Genomic DNA, 22,524 nt, shown 5'->3' with positions numbered 1-22,524 from the left:
AAAATCAAGTATGCCATTTCCCGAGACATTGAGATCTTCGGTTGGCAACAAAAATTGGCTTATTTTACTAACTTACATAACTCTGGGGAGCCCTTGGTTAAAAAGTAAATTGAACCCTTTGTGCTGGAATCTTGGCAGAATACCTTCATGTACACTGAGCTGAAAGCTCAAACAATGTTATCTGCCTTCCCAGCTATCTTCTGTGAATTACAATATCTACAAAATCCCCATACCCAGTTTATGGAGATGCACAGAGTGGAAAGTTTTTGTAGTCCAAATTAGGAGCGCTGACTTGAGTGACAACACTGCTTTCCCATAGAGACTGTACAAAACAGATAGTAAGTGTTGTCCACCCCAGGACAGGTAGTGTTTTACTGGCATACTGCCTGGGTCAACCAGTAATATTGAATACATATTGCAGCACTATTAGAGCATTAATGGCTGGGCTGTCTGTGGTAATTGGAGCTGTCATAACTTTTAAGTGTGTGAGGAGTGGAGAGTAAAAACCTAAACCATTTCCCCACCCACTGTCCCTATTTTTCTTTATTAGCCGGGTTTACCTCAAAAATGGTTAAATGGTACCTGTCCCACATTCTCTGGGGGTTTTGGTTAGTCAGATGCCCTTCTTGACCTTTTGACTAAGATAGGTTTTAAAATGTGCTAATAAAAATTTGGCGTTTAGGTGATACCCTTTTACTGACTAACCTGAGTTACTAAAGATGCAAGCTTTTGGGTTGCCTTTGATACCTTCCAAAGGCTTTAGAAAACTCTACTACTACCAACAAGGAATGAGCTTAACGTTTGGTCCAAATCCCCCTCAGCTCTGAGGGATTCATACAGAGACTTGTTTGCACTTTAGTTCCTGGAGGCCATGGTGGTACAAGTCCCCCAGGGGCTCTGGAGGGCCACATTGTCCTCCCTGCCCTTACCCCACCTTTGTAATAATGTAAAACCTTAGATTGTTTTCCTTGATCCATCACTTTGCCACCACTGGCTCTATGGGCCACTTGACTGGACTTGCCCCCCAGGCCTAAATCTGCCAGCCCTCCCCTTGGGACACATGTTTAAACTGTCCAAAAGGGTACTTTCTCTTATTTTATAGATTTCCCCCACTCTCTTATATAGGAAGTGAAGAGAAATCTCCACAAAGGGTTACAGAGAGCAAAAAATAAGCTGACAGGTTTAAACCTTCTCAATTCTATTCAAAACTCTATGCAAAAAAAAAAAAAATGGCTATACATTAGGGATGAGCCGAACACCCCCCTGTTCGGTTCGCATCCAGAACATGCGAACGGGCAAAAAATTTGTTCGAACACGCGAACACCGTTAAAATCTATGGGACACGAACATGAATAATCAAAAGTGCTAATTTTAAAGGCTTATATGCATGGTATTGTCATAAAAAGTGTTTACAACTGTCTGACAGCAAAATTACATTTCTAAAGGAAAAAAATTCTTTTAAAACTACTCGCGGCTGGCAGGCTGCAGGAAAAGAGGGGGGGCGATAGACCGCCCCCTCCTGAATCGTACCAGGCCACATGCCCTCAACATTGGGAGGGTGCTTTGGGGTAGAGGCCCACCCCAACCACCTTGTCCCCATGTTGATGGGAAGAAGGGCCTCATCCCCACAACCCTTGCCCAGTGGTTGTGGGGGTCTGCAGGCGGGGGGCTTATTGGAATCTGGAAGCCCCCTTTAACATGGGGACCCCCAGATCCCGTTCCCCCGATTCACTTCCCTATGGCTTTCCCCGTGTGTCAGAGGGGGCAGGGTCACCGGGTGGCCCCAACCTCCATTATATAAGAAGTGTCAGAAGAACAGAAGCGTCACACGGCCGAAGACTCGCACTGAGGTGGATCGTGTGGACGGAGCGGAGAAAAAGCAGGAGCAAGATGCGGGCCGAGAAGAGCGGAGCAAGAAGAAGATGAAGAAGAGGATGGAGATCAAAAACCGTCTCTTGTGTTTTTTAACCCTTTTGACACTTTTTTTGTGAAATGGTAGGGGTACATTTGTACCCCATTAAAAATTCACACAGGGAGGGTGGGATCTGGGGGCCTGGAGGGACTGGTATGGAATTTAGGGGGGCCCCATGCATTTTTTTTTAAATTTTGGTTCGGGGTTCCCCTGTGGGGAAATTCCATGCCGTTTTTATCAATGAGCTGTTATGTGTATTGTCGGACGGGCAATTCATTATAGCCGCGAAATACGGAGAGACTACGAAAAGCTAATTTTATCATAAAACATCTAAAGAGGAAGACAACATGTTTCAGAGCTTCTAAAGGGCTCCCTTTGTCAAGGCATAAGGAACACAAATAAGTATAATACATATTAATTTAGTAATTAAAAATATTGATTCAATATAGTAAATATATTTATTATACTTATTTGTGTTCATTTAGTCCTGATGAAGGGTCCCCTTAGGGTCCCCTTAGAACCTCCAAAACTTTTTTGGGGTCTCAGCATTTTGACTGATTCTAGCTCTGGGACTCAAGAAATAGTGAAGCCAAAAGATCAGCATGATAACCAGACAACTAGGTCAACAAAGCTGTAGATTTGTATTCTCTTTGTATAGCTTCCCTTTACACTATTCAATCTTTTTACAGATGACAGTGTGTTACCTGAGGGTAGCGATAGAGCCCCAGAATATTGGCAACAGCTATAGAGTGGGTGGAGGAAGCAGAGCCAATAAAAGCACTGAGAGGAGCATTGTGTAGACATTGATAATTGGGGATGGCCACATGGAGTCCGGTTAGTATTTGTAAAGTTGCGGCTGTGTTCACAGGAATCACCGCACAAGTGTCATACCACTGGAGCCCCAAGGTTATATTGGGAAGAAGGTCCTCATTTCTGTTTATCTCTTCTGCAGCAAATAACAGGGCTTGAAGCTGCTGGAAATAGCCAAAGTGAAGCCTTGCGGAAAGAAAGAAAAATGTTAACATATGTAGAAACATTTATGAAGGGTTAATGCCTGTGTTAGAGATATGTGCCTATCTTTAGCAAGGAGTTGGTCATGGCATCAACTTCAGGAGGGGATATACAGTTGTGCCCATAAGTTTACATACCCTGGCAGAATGATTTCTTGGCCATTTGTCTGGCAGAATGATTTCTTGGTCAATTTTCAGAGAATATGAATGATAACACAAAAACATTTCTTTCACTCATGGTTAGTGTTTGACTGAAGCCATTTATTATCAATCAACTGTGTTTACTTTTTTTTAAATCATAATGGCTACAGAAACTACCCAAATGACCATGATAAAAAGTTTACATACCCTAGTGATTTTGGCCTGATAACATGCACACAAGTTGACACAAAGGGGTTTGAATGGCTATTAAAGGTAACCATCCTCACCTGTGATCTGTTTGCTTGTAATTAGTGTGTGTGTATAAAAGGTCAATGAGTTTCTAGACTGACAGACCCTTGTATCTTTCATCCAGTGCTTCACTGAGGTTTCTGGATTCTGATGCATGGGGAAAGCAAAATAATTGTTAAAGGATCTGTGGGAAAAGGTAGTTGAATTGTATAAAAGAGGAAAGGGATATAAAAAGATATCCAATGAATTGAGAATGCCAATCAGCAGTGTTCAAACTCTAATCAAGAACTGGAAAATGAAGGGTTCTGTTCAGTCAGGTAGACCAACTAAAATTTCAGCCACAACTGCCAGGACATTTTTTGGAATGCAAATAAAAATCCATAAATAACTTCGGGTGAAATACAGGACTCTCTGAAAACATGTGGTGTGTCTGTTTCAAGATGCACAATAAGGAAACACTTGAAAAAAGATGGCCTGCATGGTCGAGTCGCCAGAAGAAAGCCATTACTACAAAAATGCCACAAAGTATCCCGCTTACAATATGCCAAACAGCACAGATTCAAGCCTCAAAACTTCTGGTCCAAAGTCATTTGGAGTGTTTAGACCAAAATTTAGCTTTTTGACCACAACCATAAATGCTACATTTGGAGAGGAGCCAACAAGGCCTATGATGAAAGGTACACCATTCCTACTGTGAAACACGGAGATGGATCGCTGGTGTTTTGGGGATGTGTGAACTACAAAGGCACAGGAAATGTGGTCAAAAGGAAGCGAGGAAGCTGCGCATGGGACGTACTTGGACATTCCAACATGTCAATAAACCAAAACACAAGGCCAAGTCGACCTGTCATTGGCTACAGCAGAATAAAGTAAAGGTTCTGGAGTGGCATCTGTCTCCTGACCTCAATATCATTGAGCCACTCTGGGGAGATCTCAGACATGCAGTTCATGCAAGACATCCCAACAATTTACAGGAACTGGAGGCTTTTTGCCAAGAGGAATGGGCAGATCTACCATCTGAGAAGATAAAGAGCCTCATCCACAAATACCACAAAAGACATAAAGCTGTCAATGATGTTAAAGGTGGCAATGCACAGTATTAAAAACTGGGGTATGTAAACTTTTAATTAGGGTCATTTGGGTAGTTTCTGTTGTCATTATGATTTTAAAAGAGTAAACACAGTTGATTGATGGTAAATGGCTTCAGCCAAACACTAACCATGAGTGAAAGAAAAGTTTTTGTGTTTATCATTCATATTCTCTGAAAAATGGCCAAGAAATCATAAATTCTGCCAGGGTATGTAAACTTATGAGCACAACTATATATATATATATATATATATATATATATATATATATATATATATATATATATATATTTATAAATATCTATCTATCTATCTATCTATATATATATATATCGATAGATAGATAGATAGATAGATAGATAGATAGATAGATAGATAGATAGATAGATAGATAGATAGATAGATGCCTTATATGCTGCATATACAATGTTCTTTGTTACATTGTTGTAAGAAGCAGATTAATATAACCCTTTCGAGCAAAAATCTGAGATTAAAATTTGTATATAGTAGGTGGATGTTTTGTAGGTAGAATTGACAGAAAGGACCAAAATTCAGTTCTGACAGTATTACGTAAAATCTATTATTAGGATACTGCTTGCCAGGAATAAATAGCCAACTTTTTTGTTTTAAATTTGATTTAAAAAAATCTATAAAGATGCCAACCTGGAAAGCTAAGCAAAATAGCTAGTATCTCTACAGCAAAAAGGTGATTGAGCTTGGAGCACCTATATTACTGATAGCAGACCTTATACCCAACTATCATCCAGAGGGTGTTTACAGAGGAAAGGACCCAAGTAAAACAGCATGGACCCATATCTCAAAATATTACCAATTTGCTAAAGTTCCTCAGCTGAGAGTTCCTCAGCTCCTCCATATCTTTGATGCCCCATAAAGGAACTGGAAATACTTACCGTGTACAGGTTGGAGCAGGAGGTCTTGAAGTGAATGAAAGATACTGGTAGACATCAGCAACACGAACTGGTAACATGGCCCCCAATATTACATCTCCTGGAAGTACAATGCCACTAAGCCCCATGATATCCATTTGACAATGGGAGTCTTCACTGTAAAAACCTGGAATAAAAGGGGTAAGGAAAAAGGCCCAGAGACTAAAGTGTAACCTGACCATAATTTAGGGACTACCTGTCAACAAAATGAATAAAATGGTAATATTCCATACAAACAGGAATCATGATTTATTTACATAGTCTTATTTTAACAAGGTAGGTCATTTTTGTTTTCTTTGGCTGCCAATTCTTTTGCACCTAGGTAAGCTAGGACTCTGAGCCTCTCCACCATTCTATGGCAGTGTCACTGCTCAGTTGGGCCTTGTGTAGTGCAGGTGGTAACCCCAACTGGGATAAATTGTCCCCAGATGGTTACACTCATATATATTCTTCATGCAAGAGATTTCCAGTGCTCAAATGTCTTTTCAAAATGTTATTGTAGAACATGAGGCGGGAGAAGGTAAAAAAGTAGAGAACATGAGGTGAGAAGATGGAATGCCCAAGGCTGAGAGCCCTTAGATAGGGCTTAGACTTTGCCATGCACAGAGCAGGCTAAATTAGCTTTCCTATAGGACAGAGGTACTTATACACTATATTGTCAAAAGTATTGAGACACCTGCCTTTATACATCCATGAACTTTAATGGCATCCCAGTCTTAGTCTGTAGGGTTCACTATTGAGTTGGCCCACCCTTTGCAGCTATAACAGCTTCAACTCTTCTGGGAAGGTTGTCCACAAGGTTTAGGAGTGTGTCTATGGGAATGTTTGACCATTCTTCCAGAAGAGCATTTGTGAGGTCAGGCACCGATGTTGGATGAAAAGGCCTGGCTCGCAGTCTCTGCTGTAATTCATCCCAAAAGTGTTCTATTGGGTTGAGGCCAGGACTGCCAAGTTCCTCCACCCCAAACTCACTCATCCCTGCCTCTATGGACCTTGCTTTGTGCACTGGTGTGCAGTCATGTTGGAACAGGAAGGGGTCATCCCCAAACTGTTCCCACAAGTTGGGAGCATGAAATTGTCCAAAATGTCTTGATATTCTGATGTCTTAAGATTTCCCTTCATCAACCGCTTAAAAAAAAAAAAAAAAAAAAAACACACACCATAATCCCCCCTCCACCAAATGATTTGGACCAACTTTAAGGCATTCCACAAGCATGTTATTTAAAGGATTTATGTATCTTTCAATGTTGCTCTCAAAACCACATGAAAAGACCCTCCTACTGATATATGGTATTTATTTTTTTATTTTTTTATACCAGTACATGTTCCAAATGGCAGATACCAGCTTCCCATGCTTTTTTTGTTTTTTTTTTACAGTAGTTTTTCTATCAGCTCTAAAAATATCCAGAAGTTAACAAGATTTACCTTCAAAGACTACAGTGGGACTCCCTATTAGGTTTGCTGAACTTTGAATCTACTAAATCCTTGGTGAATCAAACCTGGGCAGATTCATTAATCACACATAGCATTATAACAGACATCGGGGTTGATTTGCTAAAGGTGAATAAACTGTGCTACTTCCCACGGTTTAGAAAATGAGGTAAAGCTTCACTTTGCAAAGAATACCCCATTTTGTGACAGGAAAAATAAAAATAAGGCCGCGTACACACGGGCGGCTTGTCTGCCCAACTAAGTTCGTCAGACAATCAGACAGACAGTCCGTTCAACTTTTGAATGAACGGACTTGACCACACGCGATGAACAGACAGTCCGCTGAAAGCGTGCGCGATGACGTGTACAGCACGTACGACGGGACTAGAAATACGACGTCCAATACACTGCAATGCAACCTTCGGCGTGTAAATCCTTTCTGAGAATGCGCCATACTTAGTCCGTCCAACTTGCCTACACACGAGCGGACTGTCCGCTGAAACCAAGTTTGGACGGACAAAATTACGGAAATTCCGAAAGACTTAGTCCGCCAGACTGTCCGCTGAAAAAGTCTGCTGAAGCCCACACACGAGCGGATTGTCCGCTGAAACACGGTTCAGCGGACTAAGTTGGACAGACAATCCGCCCGTGTGTACGCGGCCTTACAGCATTTTTGCTTCCACTTGATTGGATGATGGAAGTCAGCAGGGCTCCCCTCATTTACTAAGCTGTGGAGCAACTGCTCTTGCAGAGTGGAATTGTGCCCTATCATTGATGTCATTGTGAGGAATTGTGCCCCATCATTGGGCGCCATTGTTGGTGTCATTAGAAGGAACTGTGCCCCATTGTTGGTGTCATTGGTAGGACTTGTGCCCCTTCATTGGTGTCAGTGAAAGAAAAAGTGCCCCAAGGGCTGTATAAAAGCAAGCAAAGGGCCGCATCAGGGCCCCTGGCTGCAATGTGGTCTCTGGTCTAATTATTTGATTTTGTTAGCATATTTGCTATGTCCCTATTTTTTTAGGAGATACATTTCATTGTCAGTTATATTTATATATTCTTCTTCTTACTTAATACCTTGGGTATAGTATACCTTATATGATTACTATATTTGTTAAGTGTACTATGTAAAGAAAAGCCAATACAAATTTATAAATGTAAAAAACTAAAAAAAAAAAAAAAAAACAGGCTCAGGCTTATAATTATTAGATCTTATGTTATATTATATTATATTATATTATATTATATTATATTATATTATAACTCATGGTACATTAGTGGGGTGGACAAGGGGAAAAATAATCCTTCTATTTGTGGTTAGTGGGAAGAATCCCGTCTTACAGATAGATAAAAAGATCATTAGTGTCAGTGGGAACTTGTCTGTGAGGCAGAAATGGCTTCTTATTCAAGGAACGCCTAGCAACATCTCGAGGAACCCTGGTGGAGAAAGGCTGACCTAGCTTGTTAGGGATGGGAGAACTTTGATTGCTCGGACGTTCGGCAAAAACCGAACATTATGCGGTGTTCACAGCAAAATCGAAATCCGCGTAACCCCGTTAAAGTCTACACTAACATGAAAAACCAAAAGTGCTTATTTTAAAGGCTTATATGCAAGTTATTGTCATAAAAAGAAACACACAGTTCCCAGGACACAGCGGGGGACCAGAAGAGATGCGCAGCGTGACTCGCGCATGCGCAGTAGGGAACCGGGCAGTGAAGCTGCAATGCTTCACTTCCCGATTCCCTGACAGAGGATGGCGGCGGGGGCAGCAGCGAGACGAGCGATCGCTCGTCATCTGCCGCCAACATCGCTGGACCCTGGGACAGGTAAGTGTGATTTTATTAAAAGTCAGCAGTTGCAATATTAGTAGCTGCTGGCTTTTAATATTTTTTTTTTAGGTGCAGAACCACTTTAAATGATTTTTTTTCCTTTAGAAATTTCATTTTGCTGTGGTACTGTTCTAAACACGGAAAAACTGCGCCACTTTACAGGCATACTATAGACACCCCCCAGGCACGATATTGAAAAAAATCTTTCATTTTTATTGTTTCACTTTAAGCATTATTAAAATCACAGCTCCAAAAAAACAGCCCTTTTAAAACTTGTTTTTTGCATTGATACATGTCCCCTGGGGCAGGACCCGGGTCCCCAAACACTGTTTATGACAATAACTTGCATATAAGCCTTTAAAATTAGCACTTTTGGTTTCCCATGTTTGTGTCCCCTAGACTTTAATGGTGTTCATCTGTATTTTTTTTTTGGGGTGTTCGCAAGTTCTGGTGCAAACCGAACTGGAGGAGGGGGGGGGGGTGTTCAGCTCATCATTAGCCCCTATTCGCAAAAGGGACAGGCAGCTTCTAGCCCTTGGTTGAAATATATTCATCTCCTGAGCATTTTCAACTTTTATGTAAACAGGAAACATTTTGGATCTGTACCTTAGATACTTTGGCGCTCAAAGGCCTTAATGAGGAAATTGAAATAAATAAAGTTATTTAAATGCTTTGATATAGATATAGTAGGGCTGTTACTTATTAAAATTTCCTTGTTTGATTAATTGATTTTTTTTTATCGATTAATGAACTAATTTCGATTAATTATAACGCACATACAGATCCAACTACTTTTAGCTGATCTCCATGCATTGCAACTCTGCATTAGTCAGTTTACAAATGTGGTATACACAATCACCCGACACTAGTTCGTTTCCACAATCCATGACTTAACTTCACAGTTCACACAAATACGTTTTAAATGCAAACTGTAGCACTGACGTAAGTCTTTTTTTTTTCCACAGTAGCGTGACAATCCCTCCACCTCCGGTCTAACTAATCACTCTCACCTTATGGCATGGACCCCTGTGCAAACGATTGTACATAACGTGATGACGTTATTTCGTTACGACGGGACTACGTTCAGGCTAGTAGCCAATAGCTTTGGTCTAGGAATTTGATCTGAGCATGCGTGGCACTTTGTCCGTCGGAGTAGGCTACACATGATAGGAGCATTTTGTCGGAAAATTTTACCAGCAAGTTGGAAAACTTGGTCCGTCGGATATTCCGATGGAAACAGTCCGATGCAGACCACACACAGTCGGAATAGCCGACAAAACGGTCCGATAGGACACATTCTGTCGGAATCTTCGACCGTGTGTACAAGGGCTAAGATTTAATTTTTGTGTTCAAACACAAACTACTCAAAATTCATAATTGTTACGAAAAGTTAACAAACCTAAAAGTTAAAACCTCAGGAAGTCAGCACAGAACAGGGATGGTGGGATCCCCTCATAATGATAAATTCATCATAACCAAAATTCATAATTGTTACGAAAGGTTAACAAACCTAAAAGTTAAAACCCCAGGAAGTCAGCACAGGGATGGTGGGAACCCCTCTTAATGGACACACAGCGGGTGTACAGACCTGGTAACTCAGCACAGGGATGGTGGGAACCCTTCATAATGGACACAGCAGGTTTACAGACCTGGGAGCTTAGCACAGGGATGGTGGAAACCCTATGGGAATTTCTATGCTTAGGAATTTTATACGAAATACGAAATTTGGTTTACGAATTTTGGATGCATATTCCGTTACAACAGAAACGTGACTGGTGTTTTGTTCACCAATCAGAGGAAGTCAGCACAGCACAGGGATGGTTGAAACCCCTCATAATGATAAATTCATCATAATGAACATTCATTATTTTTACGAAAAGTTAATGAACCTAAAGGTTAAAAACTCAGGAAGTCAGCACAGCACAGGGATGGTGGGAGCCCCTCATAATGATAAATTCATCATAACGAACTTTGTTCTTTTACGAAAATTTTACGAATCTAACGGAAATTCATATTTCATACAAATCCGAATTGAATTTCGGACACGAATTACGAAATACGCTTTCGTACGAAACGGAACAAAACAAATTTATAGACGGCGCACATGTCTAATGTTTATAATGCTCTTAAATGAAGAGCTGTCATTTCTAAAACAGCTTCCCTAACTGTTCCACTTAACCCTGTTCCTGCCTAAAACCCTGTTAAAAAAGGTAAAAAAAGTAATAAAAGTAATACAAATAACAAAAAATAAAGGCAACCCTGTGGCCCTACACTCACCTGAAAATGCAATTTCTGTGCATAGAGGATGCACATGTATATAATTGGAAATCGCCCTAGACATGTTATGCATCACAGCGAACATCGGAGTGAGAGCAATAATTCTAGGTCCCTTCATTTATGCTGTACTTTTAACTGATGAGCTGTAAAGGCATTTCAAGCCTATTGAAAATTTTGTCTACCATAATTTTTTCCATTTTGTGGACACATTCAGTTTTGAGGCTTGACATTTTGGCATCTGTTTACTCTATACTACCTAATCATTTTTATGTAAAAAACATGGGGACCAAATTGTGTTTGTGTGCAATATAATTCATTTTATTGTATTTTTTTTCTGAAATTATATATTTGATAAGCAATATTGTATGATGTTAAAAATTGCTTTTTCTTTTTTGTTCTTGCTTTCAGAAAAAGACATAATTTTCTGGGAGCTATTGGAAAAAGTAATTTTATAGCCAAAGATACGGGCTTAACATGTGGACAAAAAAAATAGAAAAATGCTCCAGAGGTTATAAACTAAACACCAACTCACCTCATCTGGCTCTGCACTATACAAATTACTCAACTCATCTTGCTCTATACAAATGAGTAAATGCATAATTACTACACCAGGTATAGGCAGCACAGTGGTTTGATGGCTATCACAATTACCTTGAAGCGCTGGGGTAATTGGTTTGAACCCTGGTCAGAACTACCTGCATGGAGTTTGCATGCTCGCCTTGTGTTTGCACGGATTTCCTCCCAAGACATTCTGGTCAGTTAATTGGCTCCTGTCTAAATTGACCCTAGTATGTGTATATGCATGGGAGGTAGGGGCCTTAGATGGTAAGTTCCTTAAAGGACAGGGACTGTTATGTATGTAAATTGTTGGCACTATAAAATAAGCAATATATACCTGCAATAAACTGATGATGTGCTCCCTGGATGTAACGCAACATAGAAAGTGTCCTACACTTACCAGGTAACAATATTTCCAGTTTGTTGTTGCGTGCCGATTCTTGCTATTTATAGAGAATGACACTAAAATTTGCAGGGGGGAATTAACTGTATATTCACTGTCCCTTCACCTAGAAAAATCACATATAGAGGAAGTCCATCAAAGGAGTTTCTGCAAGGGTTAAAACAAAGGAGTCTCTGCAGGCATTTCTCATGGGCCATCCATTAGTATTTCCAGCGGGACTTTAGCATCTGTCAGATGGAATCTCTGGTCTTAAAGCCTCGGAAATTGACAATAAATAGATAATTGGCATCTGCTTGTATATTTATCGCAGCCAGAGGCTTTAGGTCAACTGTTAAACTGCTTTTTTTATAAAAAAATTCAGACTGTATATATATATATATATATATATATATATATGCAGCATCTAACAAAAGTGAGTACACCACTCACATTTTTGTAAATATTTTATTATATCTTTCCATGTGACAACACTGAAGAAATTACACTTTGCTACAATGTAAAGAGTGTACAGCTTGTATAACAGTGTAAATTTTCTGTCCCCTCAAAATAACTCAACACACAGCCATTAATGTCTAAACTGCTGGCAACAAAAGTGAGTACACCCCTAAGTGAAAATGTCCAAATTGAGCCCAAAGGGTCAATATTTTGTGTGGCCACCATTATTTTCCAGCACTGCATTAACCCTCTTGGGCATGGAGTTCACCAGAGCTTCACAGGTTGCCACTGGAGTCCTCTTCCACTCCTCCATGACAACATCACAGAGCTGGTGGATGTTAGAGACCTTGCGCTCCTCCACCTTCCATTTGAGTATACCCCACAGATGATATGTAGGGTTTAGATCTGGAGACATGATTGGCCAGTCCATCACCTTTACCCTCAGCAAGGCAGTGGTCGTCTTGGATGTGTGTTTGGGGTCGTTATCATGTTGGAATACTGCCCTGCAGCCCAGTCTCTGAAGGGAGGGGATGATGCTCTGCTTCAGTATGTCACAGTACATGTTGGCATTCATGGTTCCCTCAATGATCTGTAGCTCCCCAGTGCCAGCAGAACTCATGCCGCCCCAGACTATGACACCCCCACCACCATGCTTGACTGTAGGCAAGACACACTTGTCTTTGTACTCCTCACCTAGTTGCTGCCACACACGCTTGACACCATCTGAACCAAATAAGTTTATCTTGGTCTCATTAGACCACAGGACATGGTTCCAGCAATCCATGTCCTTAGTCTGCTTGTCTTCAGCAAACTGTTTGCGGGCTTTTTTGTGCATCATCCTTAGAAGAGGCTTCCTTCTGGAACGACAGCCATGCAGACCAATTTGATGCAGTGTGCGGCATATGGTCTGAGCACTGACAAGCTGACCCCCCCACCCCTTCAACCTCTGCAGCAATGCTGGCAGCACTCATATGTCTATTTCTCAAAGACAACCTCTGGATATGACGCTGAGCACGTGCACTCAATTTCTTTGGTTGACCATGACAATGCCTGTTCTGAGTGGAACCTGTCCTGTTAAACTGCTGTATGGTCTTGGCCACCGTGCTGCATCTCAGTTTCAGGGTCTTGGCAATCTTCCTTTAGCCTAGGCCATCTTTATGTAGAGCAACAATTCTTTTTTTCAGATCCTCAGAGAGTTCTTTGTCACGACGTGCCATGTTGAACTTCCAGTAACCAGTATGAGAGAGTGAGAGGGATAACCCCAAATTTAACACACCTGCTCCCCATTCAGACCTGAGACCTGTTGTAACACTAATGAGTCATGTGACACCGGGGAGGGAAAATGGCTAATTGGGCCCAATTTGAACATTTTCACTTAGGGGTGTACTCACTTTTGTTGCCAGTGGTTTAGACATGAATGGCTGTGTGTTGTGTTATTTTGACGGGACAGCAAATTTACACTGTTATACAAGCTGCACACTCACTACTTTACATTGTAGCAAAGTGTTTTTTCCTCAGTGTTGTCACATGAAAAGATGTAATAAAATATTTACAGAAATGTGAGGGGTGTACTCACTTTTGTGAGATACTGTGTATATATACATATATATATATATATATATATATATATATATATATATATATATATATATATATATATATATATATATATTTGTAATAAAGAAAAAAGTTTGTGAAAATCCCAGCAAGCTAAATACACAGTTCATATGCATATGCAGCATGTGCACTATTTTACCTTTCAAGATATTTTAATACTATTCAGCCAGTTTTTTTGAATGTCACGTCCTTGTTCAGTTCTGCAGCTTTTTTGTGTCACCTTCCCTCTCATAGGACAACGAATGTATCATTGCACCAAGCAGGTCCTTGATGTGCTTTATTCTTGCTTAAATCTGCTCACGCACATCCATCTGCAGTTAGCAGTGCCTGAAAAATCTTATGCCGTGTACACACAGTCGGACTTTCCGGCAGAAAAAGTCAGACGGAATCATTTCATCAGATATTCTGATTGTGTGTGGGCCTCATCTGACTTTTTTTTTTGAAAATTCTGACGGACCTAGAAATAGAACATGCTTTAAATCTTTCCATTCGTCTGTATGCTGTTCCGACAGACCAAAAACAACGCATGGGCAGCTATTGGTTACTGGCTATTGGACTTCCTTTTTCTAGTCCCGTTGTATGTGTTGTACGTCACCGCGTTCTAGACGAGCGGACTTTGGTGTGATTGTATATGTAGGCAAGACCGTTTCAGCGGAACACTGTTGGGAAAAACCAACAGTCGTGTGTATGCGGCATTAGACGCAAATCCTGATTAGCCTGAAGGTTCAGCTACTCAACTCTCCAAACAGTCAACTTTCCCCAGCAGAACAGTGAAAGTGGTTGTAAACCTCTGAAATTAAAAGTGAACAAAGCATGTCCATCTATAGTATGTACTTGCCTCAATCCAAAGTGTAGGGTGTGATTTCTGTCTGCTCGATCACTCTTCTTTCATCTGATACAGTCACTTCTGAATGATACACCACAGAATCTGCCCTCCCCCCCCCCCCCATGGTGATTTGGTGATTGACAGTCTCAGCTGTGAATGTTTCCCTATGAGACTGTGTAGAGGGAGAGTGTCAATTTCCTCCACTCAGGTCTCAGATCTCACTTAGCTCTATGCTCTATGCTGTGTACTGTGTGGCATCAGATCCCACCCCTTGCCTTATGGTGCAAAGACATACTGTGTAAATTCTGTTCTTTGAATGGTTGTGGAGAAGAGCTGGCTGCAGATAAACAGGTACACGGTAGGAGGATTTGAGATTTCCTCTCTGTGTATCACCTGAGGCCAGTCACTTCACTGGGTATATGCAAGCCTTTACAACCACCTTAACATATGAAGAGGAGCCCAGAGTTAGGCACAAAAAAATTAGTGTAGCTCCTGAAGGGCATGCGCTATGTGCTTTTGAAATTGAATGTTAAATCTAAACCGCAGTTTGGTTGGGTTTGATTGCTCCAAATTTTGACCTCAGCATCAGTCTGACTAGACTACAAGGTGTTCTGCCTGGCCATGGGGGGGGGGGGCGCTGTCACTTCTGGCATGCATGGTAACACAGTCTGGTTGGGTGCTTTAAGGTTACTTTCTCTCTGAGCCAGCCCAGTGGGAGTGTCACTCTTGCTGTGCTTTCTGGGAGAGAGTACTTAAGATGCGGATGTCACGTGTTTTTGGGGGTTCCGGTCCAGAAGTATGTTCTGACTGCATGGTCCTGGTCCTCCTGAACAGCCCCCAGGATGCCTATGGCCTGGGGTGCGGGTCCACCCGACTTTACTTCTCGGGGCTGCCTAGCCCTAGGCGAAAAAACCAAAGGAAGGATTCAGAGGTGGTCCGGTGCCGTCTCAGGTTATGGAGAGGCCCAGCAACTTCAAAGTTATCCAGGCGAGGATTCTTCGGGAGAAGGCCATGCAAGGGTTGGCTTCTCAACAAGAGCCTGGTAAAGCTGAAGGACCTAAACTAATCCAATCTTGTGCGGGATCACCGGACCGTCTGCAAGATACTGGTACCACACGAGCATTCTACAAGTTTTCAAGTTTCCCTACACGTGTTCTATAATAAAGTCTGTGGCAGAGACTTGTTCCTGACTCAAGCACCCTGTTGGCTGCTAGGCCTGGTGAGAGAAGGACTATCCAATTAGGGTGAAGATCCAGCTGTGAATGTCTATTCTCTGGATTTATTCAAAGTAAGAGAGTTCTCCTATACTGTCTTTGACAATAAGAGTACCTGGACTTTTCACCTAAACCCACTGATCCTATACTGAGAGACTGTTTGTTAACTATGTTTCTAAATAAAAACTACGTCAAATAAAAATCCCTTTAAGCGAATCTGTCGTCAGTCTTCATAGTTCTTGGGCCATCTACCACGGGAAACCCCTAGAAAATCGAGGTGAAGAAGGTAACGATAAGCCAAATAAAATCAGGGGGAGTCAGCGGGAGTCAGTGCTACATTAAAAACATATTGCGGTTTGATAAAAGCCAAGGAACAGATGAAATATATGGTTAATGACAGCTTAAAGAGTATTTTTTTGCCTTAATGATTACATTTGACTTATGCTGGGCAAAAGGCCTCAGTAAGGAAACTGGCAGTAGAAACATATATAAAGGCAAAATTTGCACCCATCGCTGTCCCTTGTCAGTCATGACAAAGGATTTATCCAAGTCAAAAACTATACCAAGCCAACGGCAGGCAATTTACTATTTTATAATTTATGCACTAGATGGCATCCGACTTGTACTACATCTCACCCCCTTTTTTTCATTATTGCTTAAATTTTCTGCCATCCTCTATTATTTCCACTAGATGGTGGACTATATAAGGCATGCTTGCCCCTGCAATCCCTTAAAAAAGGAGCACGCCTGTTCTTTCCATCTACAGTGCACGCACTCAGAAACGCGTCACATCACCGGTGACGTCAGATGACGCTGCATTCCACAAGCCCTCCTGCCCTCCTCCCTGCTTCTTACCATCACGGACAGAGCCGGTGGATGGCTCCCACAGGGTAGACGAGCTGTTCAGCCAGTGGGACCAGCACAACAGAAGACGTGCTGCTGCAGGACTTCTCCTTCCTCATCCCTGCCTATGCTGATCTTTCCATTACCTCCACTTCCTTGAAGAGGCTTGTCCTGAACTGTGTACTGTTTTAACCATATCATTGGATCCTTCATCCATCATATCCGGTTTGTGAACCATTCTCCTGTCCCATGTCTATATACTGTTCACCAGCCTATGGTTTTCTGGCACCATAGACTACAGTTTGCACCAGATTCAACCCCTCCTCTAACTCCCATTGGATCATTATATGACATATACTTTACAGGTTTTGGAAGACATTTGGATTCCTGAAGGTTTGGCCATTGATTCTATGGGCACTTGAAGCAGTTCAAAGAATCTAAAAGGCAAAAATGAATTATTGACTATCTTTAATGCCGCATACACACGACCGGCTGGAGGGGACGATGTAGCCACCACTTGTACAGATGTTTTGGACTGGCTATCCCTAACCTCAGGGTATGGAACGCCGAGTGCGGAAAACCCCATCACGGTAAGTGTGACTCTCCCTGAACCCATGAATTTGTCCACACATAAAAGGGACTCTGCCACATTGGTACAAAGGTCCCCAAACTCCTGTATACCGCCTGGGGAAGTGCCCGTACACTGCCGAGACTTGCAAGGTCACAGTGACTACTTCATAAGAGAGTAGCTAATGAGTATGGGTTGAAATTCCCCTATGTTCCAAGGGAAATTATGACCATTGTTGAGGAGACCCGCGAGGCATGGTACGAGGACGATGTTTGGAGCTATTTAAAAGCACCAAAGCCGCTTAGCAAAAAGGCGTTTTCACCGGAGTTGTATGAATGGTTTGTCGGATGTCTACAGCACTAGAGTTACGGTCGGCACATTTATGAGTACAAAGCTGTGATTTGCAGACCGGATAAAGACAGTGCTGTTTATTTTATTACTACTGTGGATGCACAGGGGAAAGATTTAACTTTGCCTGATCCCCGTTTCTACTGGTGAACTGTTCCTGAGTCAAATCTTTAAATTTGCCAGTAGAGTTTCTCTTGGTCTTTATCTCTTTGCATTTTCCTTTAGAACTACTGAACTGTGGGGTAGTTAGACAGAGCCAGTTACACAGAGAAAGAAACATCCACCGTGTCAAGATTGCTTTACCGGATAAATAACCTGTTTTAGTAAGAGACTGCACCTTAGCGACGCATACAACTAGGTGGCATGGGGGAGGAGGAGAGGGATCCATTGAGATTGGATGGAATCCTGCCTTCTAATAGTCTATGTACATTGTATTGTTTGCATGTTTTCTTCTCTTTCAGGATTCACAAAGGAGCATCTATCAAGCTGACGGAGAATGGGTGGTTTAGTTAGACAGGCTTGGGTGGTAAACTTTATTGTATGATCATTTTTGTGTTTAACAATGTCTTCACAATACTGGAAAGTTTATTGTTTCCCTTTTCCTATTCCTACCCCAACATTCAGGTACTCTAAGGTTTTTTTTTGATAGAACTAGTTTATTATCTCTGGGTTTCTTTTTTTCCTGTCTTTCCCAGACGATGAGGACATCGTCTAAATAAGCAGGAGGAGTGTGTAGTGGCGCTTCTGAAGAGCACGTGCTATGCATTTTTTCAAAGTTAAAGTTTTGACTAAACTGCAGTTTGGTTTGGGTACAATTGTCTAAATTAGACTTCAGCATCAGTCTGACTGAACTGTGAGATGTTCAGCCTGGCTACAGGGGGCACTGTCTCTTCTGGCAGGCATGGAACTATGGTCTGTTTAGGTGCTTAAGTTACTCTCTCTCGGAGCCCATCCAGTGGGAGTGACACTCTCGCTGTGCTTTCTGGGAGATGGTACTTAAGATGCGGACGTCTCGTGGCTTGGGGTTCCGGTCCAGAATGATGTACTGACTTCATGGTCCTGATCCTCCTGACCAGCCCCCAGGAAGGCTATGGCCTGGGGTGCCGATCCACCTGATTTTGATGTCTCAGGGCTGGCTAGCCCGAGGCAAGGAAACTAGAGAAGGATTCTGAGGTGGTTGGGTGCCGTCTCCGGTTTGGGAGAGACTCAGTGACTTCAAGCATTCCAGGGGAGGACTCTTCAGAAGAAGACCACGTACGGGTTGGTTTCTTAGTAAGAGCCTGGAAGGGCTGAAGTACCCAAGAGAATCTGGTCTTGTGGATATCGCCAAGCTGTCTGAAAGATCCAGGTATCCTACAAGTGTTTTCAAGCTTAGTTTCCCTACGTGTTCTACAACAACGTCTGTGGCAGAGACATTATCTTGTACGTTCTACAACAACGTCTGTGGCAGAGACTTGTTCCTGAGTAAGCACCTTGTTGGCTGCTAGGCCTTGTGAGAGAGGAACTGTCCAACCTGAGTTATCATCCAGTTGCGAATGGCTATTCTCTGGATGCAGTCAAAGTAAGCAAGTTCTTCAACATTTTGACTTTGACACTAAGAGTACCTGAACTTCCTTTCCAACCCTCTGATTCCAATTTAAGAGACTGTTCATTGTTTACGTTTTGAAAATAAAATACATTCAAATGGATCTGTTGTTGGTCTCACAAGTTACTGGGCCATTTACCACGGGACACCCCTAGATGTGCAACGAGGAACAGAGAAGGTAACGGTAAGCCCAAATCTAACCAGCAGCTCCTTTGGGGGTTAGTGCTACAGATACATGTCCCCTGGGGGAGGGCCCAGGTCCCCAAACACTTTTTATGACAATAACTTGCATATAAGCCTTTAAAATTAGCACTTTAGATTTCCCCATAGACTTTTACAGAGTGTTCCACGCCTTTTCAAATTTGCCACGAACACCCCAAATTGTTCGCTGTTCGGCGAACAGGCAATGTTCAAGTCGAACATGAGTTTGACTCGAACTCGAAGCTCATCCCTACTCAGGAGTGCACTACATAAAGAGTGTATTGCTCAGGAGTGAGCTACATCAAGAATGCATGGCTCAGGAGTGCGCTACATCAAGAATGCAAAGCTCAGGAGTGCGCTACATCAAGAATGCATGGCTCAGGAGTGCACTGCATCCAGAATGCGTGGCTCAGGGGTGCGCTACATAAAGAATGCATGGCTCAGGAGTGCGCTACATAAAGAATGCATGGCTCAGGAGTGTGCTACATACAGAATGCATGGCTCAGGAGTGCGCTACATAAAGAATGCATGGCTCAGGAGCATGCTATATAAAGAAAGCATGGCCCAGGAGTGTGCTACATAAAGAATGCAGGTTTCAGGAGTGCGCTACATAAATAATGCAGGGCTAAGCTGTGCCCATCTGTGCAGCCTGACCAGTTCCCAGCAATGCAGCCTGACCAGTGCCCAGCAATGCACCCTCACCAGTGTAGGGAATCAGAGAGGAGAGCTGGCCAGGTCATCACACAGGCTGGTGTTGTCTGCTGTGACAGCTTTAATTTAAATCTCCGCCATCCTGCTGTCATACTAGTCCCGCCTCCTGGATTGGCTCCTATCTATGATAAACAGCACATGTCCCGGCATTGGACAAGTGTGCTGTCTATCAAAGGAGCCAAAACTTGTTTGACGGTGGGCACCCAGTGATTCAAATATAAGCTGTCAAAGTGGGCGATGCCGGCCTGACACCCCCCAGTGTGGTACTTGGGCGCCCCCCCCCCCCCTGTCTCAGCACCCGCCCAGGATCGGCCTTGCACAGGGCAGCCATCAAAAATTTTGGGGCCTCTCACACAGCTTTTGGCCTGTTAAGAAAAGTTCCCTTTCATATACAAGGGTCTCCTTTGTATACGGTTACTAGGGTGGGACAATGCCTGTTCTGCTGTTGTTGCCCTGCTGTATTTCCCCGGATGGCACTGCTTACCATGCATGCATGGCTCATGGGTTTTGCACAGTTGCAGTCCAGGATCCACATCATGGCAATGCCCATGATGTTGCCATGATGTGGACACTGCCACTGACATAGTGGACATACTTTTAGTTGTTTGCAGGTAAGGCATACTATTGGAAAGATTGGGATTCCCTACAAATGATCTGTGAAAAATATGCCCATGTTTGGTCACACTGTATGTGTGAACTGTGCCTGTAAGTAAACGCAAAAAAATAATACTCCACAAACAGAAATTATTCCGTAAATTAATAAGTGTTCATACAATAGTGTTAGCATGCAGATAGCTGTGAACACTACGCTCTGTTGTTTACTGAGAATTATTATTAGTTAGTGTGGTTAGTTTATAATTTTCACTGTATAAAGTTTGGATAACACAGGGTTAAATGAGAGATCGGAGTGCAGGAGAGTGAGTGTGCACAAGCTTGTCTGGGAAATAGAAAGGATACTCATAAATGTTGTATAACAGATGTGATCACACTAATTACCTATTCCAGTGATGGCGAACCTTAGTACCCCAGATGTTTTGGAACTACATTGATGATGCTCTTGTACTTTGCAGTGTAGTTGAGCATCATGGGAAATGTAGTTACAAAACATCTGGGGTGCCAAGGTTCGCCATCACTGACCTATATCCAACCCCTTTTCCTTATTCCCATTAAATTGAGACCACACCAAGGTTGGAGTAACCAAAGGCCGTAGCAGCCTACTTTATTTTAAGAAATATATATTCAAATAAATAATATCAAATATCAAATATAACATCTGTTAATCAACTTTTAACATGGCGTTGGTCTGTGCAGGCAATTTGTATCCATCTGTATAAATAACCAAATTACACTGCGGTCCCTCTCCAAATCTATTAATAGGCCTCAAGCCAACAAGCTGGCTCAAAGACAACCAATGACCACAGTGCCCCATTAACAATTTCCGGCTAACCTCCGTTGTCCGGAACCACCATCAGGAGCCATACCAGTGATAGTTACTGAAATCTTTCTTCTGACACATATCTCCTTCCCCTGCACAGACCAAACACCCGCCACTGCCATGACATATCCTCTTCCAAGAACCTGCCAGAAAAGAAAGAAAAAACAACAACCTACAAAAAACACAAGTCTAAATTATTTTATAAGGGAGGGTGGGCGGGAATTTCTCCCCATGTTCTGCTGACTCACAGTGTGCAGAGGAGAACAAAAACACCTCCCTTTCTCCTCCCCCTCGGCACCATAGAAACCACTCCGTTCTCTCTCTGCTCTCTCCTGTTAACCCCGTCATGTCCGCCCTCCACACATTCCTTTTATACATTGCTGCGGGCTTTCTGATCTTCTGTACACCGTCTGGCAATGTATGTGTTTAGAAGCAGTGATGCTGCTGTCCCCACAGCCCACATTCCAGACTGAGCCGTAGCGGGACTTGGTAGGCGGAGAATTCCTCCACTCCTCCCACCACCACCAGCATATGCGGAACATCAGCGGCCGGCCATGCATGTCGGAATCCATGGCTAACCCTGCATGTCACAGCCAGACATGCGGCCCGGTGGCCCTCGGCCCACCGGGTAAACACCCGGTGTGCCCTATGGCCAGTCCGGGCCTGCTGCCACTCATTTCTGCACTTGAGGTTGCCTTGCTACTGTTTATGCTGATTTAGACGCCATCCTGTGTCTAATCCTTACTGTTAATCACGTTGTATGCTAAATTGTGTTATTACTATTTTTAATCTACTTTAAGCTTGCCTAGTTACCAACCATATTTGGTTACACTATATTAAGTTTGTCTTTACTACCTGGTTTGGTGCCAGGTTCTTTGATATAACACTACTATTGGAT

The 22,524-nt window shown here is 42.5% G+C and overlaps 1 protein-coding gene across 1 annotated transcript in view; it reads right to left on the bottom strand.

Annotated features, from left to right (window-relative positions):
- The window catches only part of LOC143962333 (extracellular calcium-sensing receptor-like), a 33,727-nt gene extending 12,986 nt beyond the window's left edge, over window positions 1-20,741 (bottom strand). Inside the window, exons 1-4 of the mRNA XM_077471632.1 lie at window positions 20,676-20,741; window positions 17,839-17,929; window positions 5,312-5,474; window positions 2,617-2,908 (exon numbers count right to left, since the gene is read on the bottom strand). Of these exons, the coding sequence (XP_077327758.1) occupies window positions 2,617-2,908; window positions 5,312-5,474; window positions 17,839-17,929; window positions 20,676-20,741 (612 nt within the window). The remainder of the gene's footprint in view (window positions 1-2,616; window positions 2,909-5,311; window positions 5,475-17,838; window positions 17,930-20,675) is intronic.
- Between the last annotated feature and the right edge of the window lie 1,783 nt (window positions 20,742-22,524).

The sequence above is a fragment of the Lithobates pipiens genome, unplaced genomic scaffold, assembly GCF_037356315.1.
Source record: "Lithobates pipiens isolate NorthernLeopardFrog02 unplaced genomic scaffold, aLitPip1_a1.2 Scaffold_8, whole genome shotgun sequence".
Classification (NCBI taxonomy): domain Eukaryota; kingdom Metazoa; phylum Chordata; class Amphibia; order Anura; family Ranidae; genus Lithobates; species Lithobates pipiens.
The sequence above is the reverse complement of the archived record's forward strand: the minus strand, read 5'-3'. Positions and strand labels throughout refer to the sequence as shown.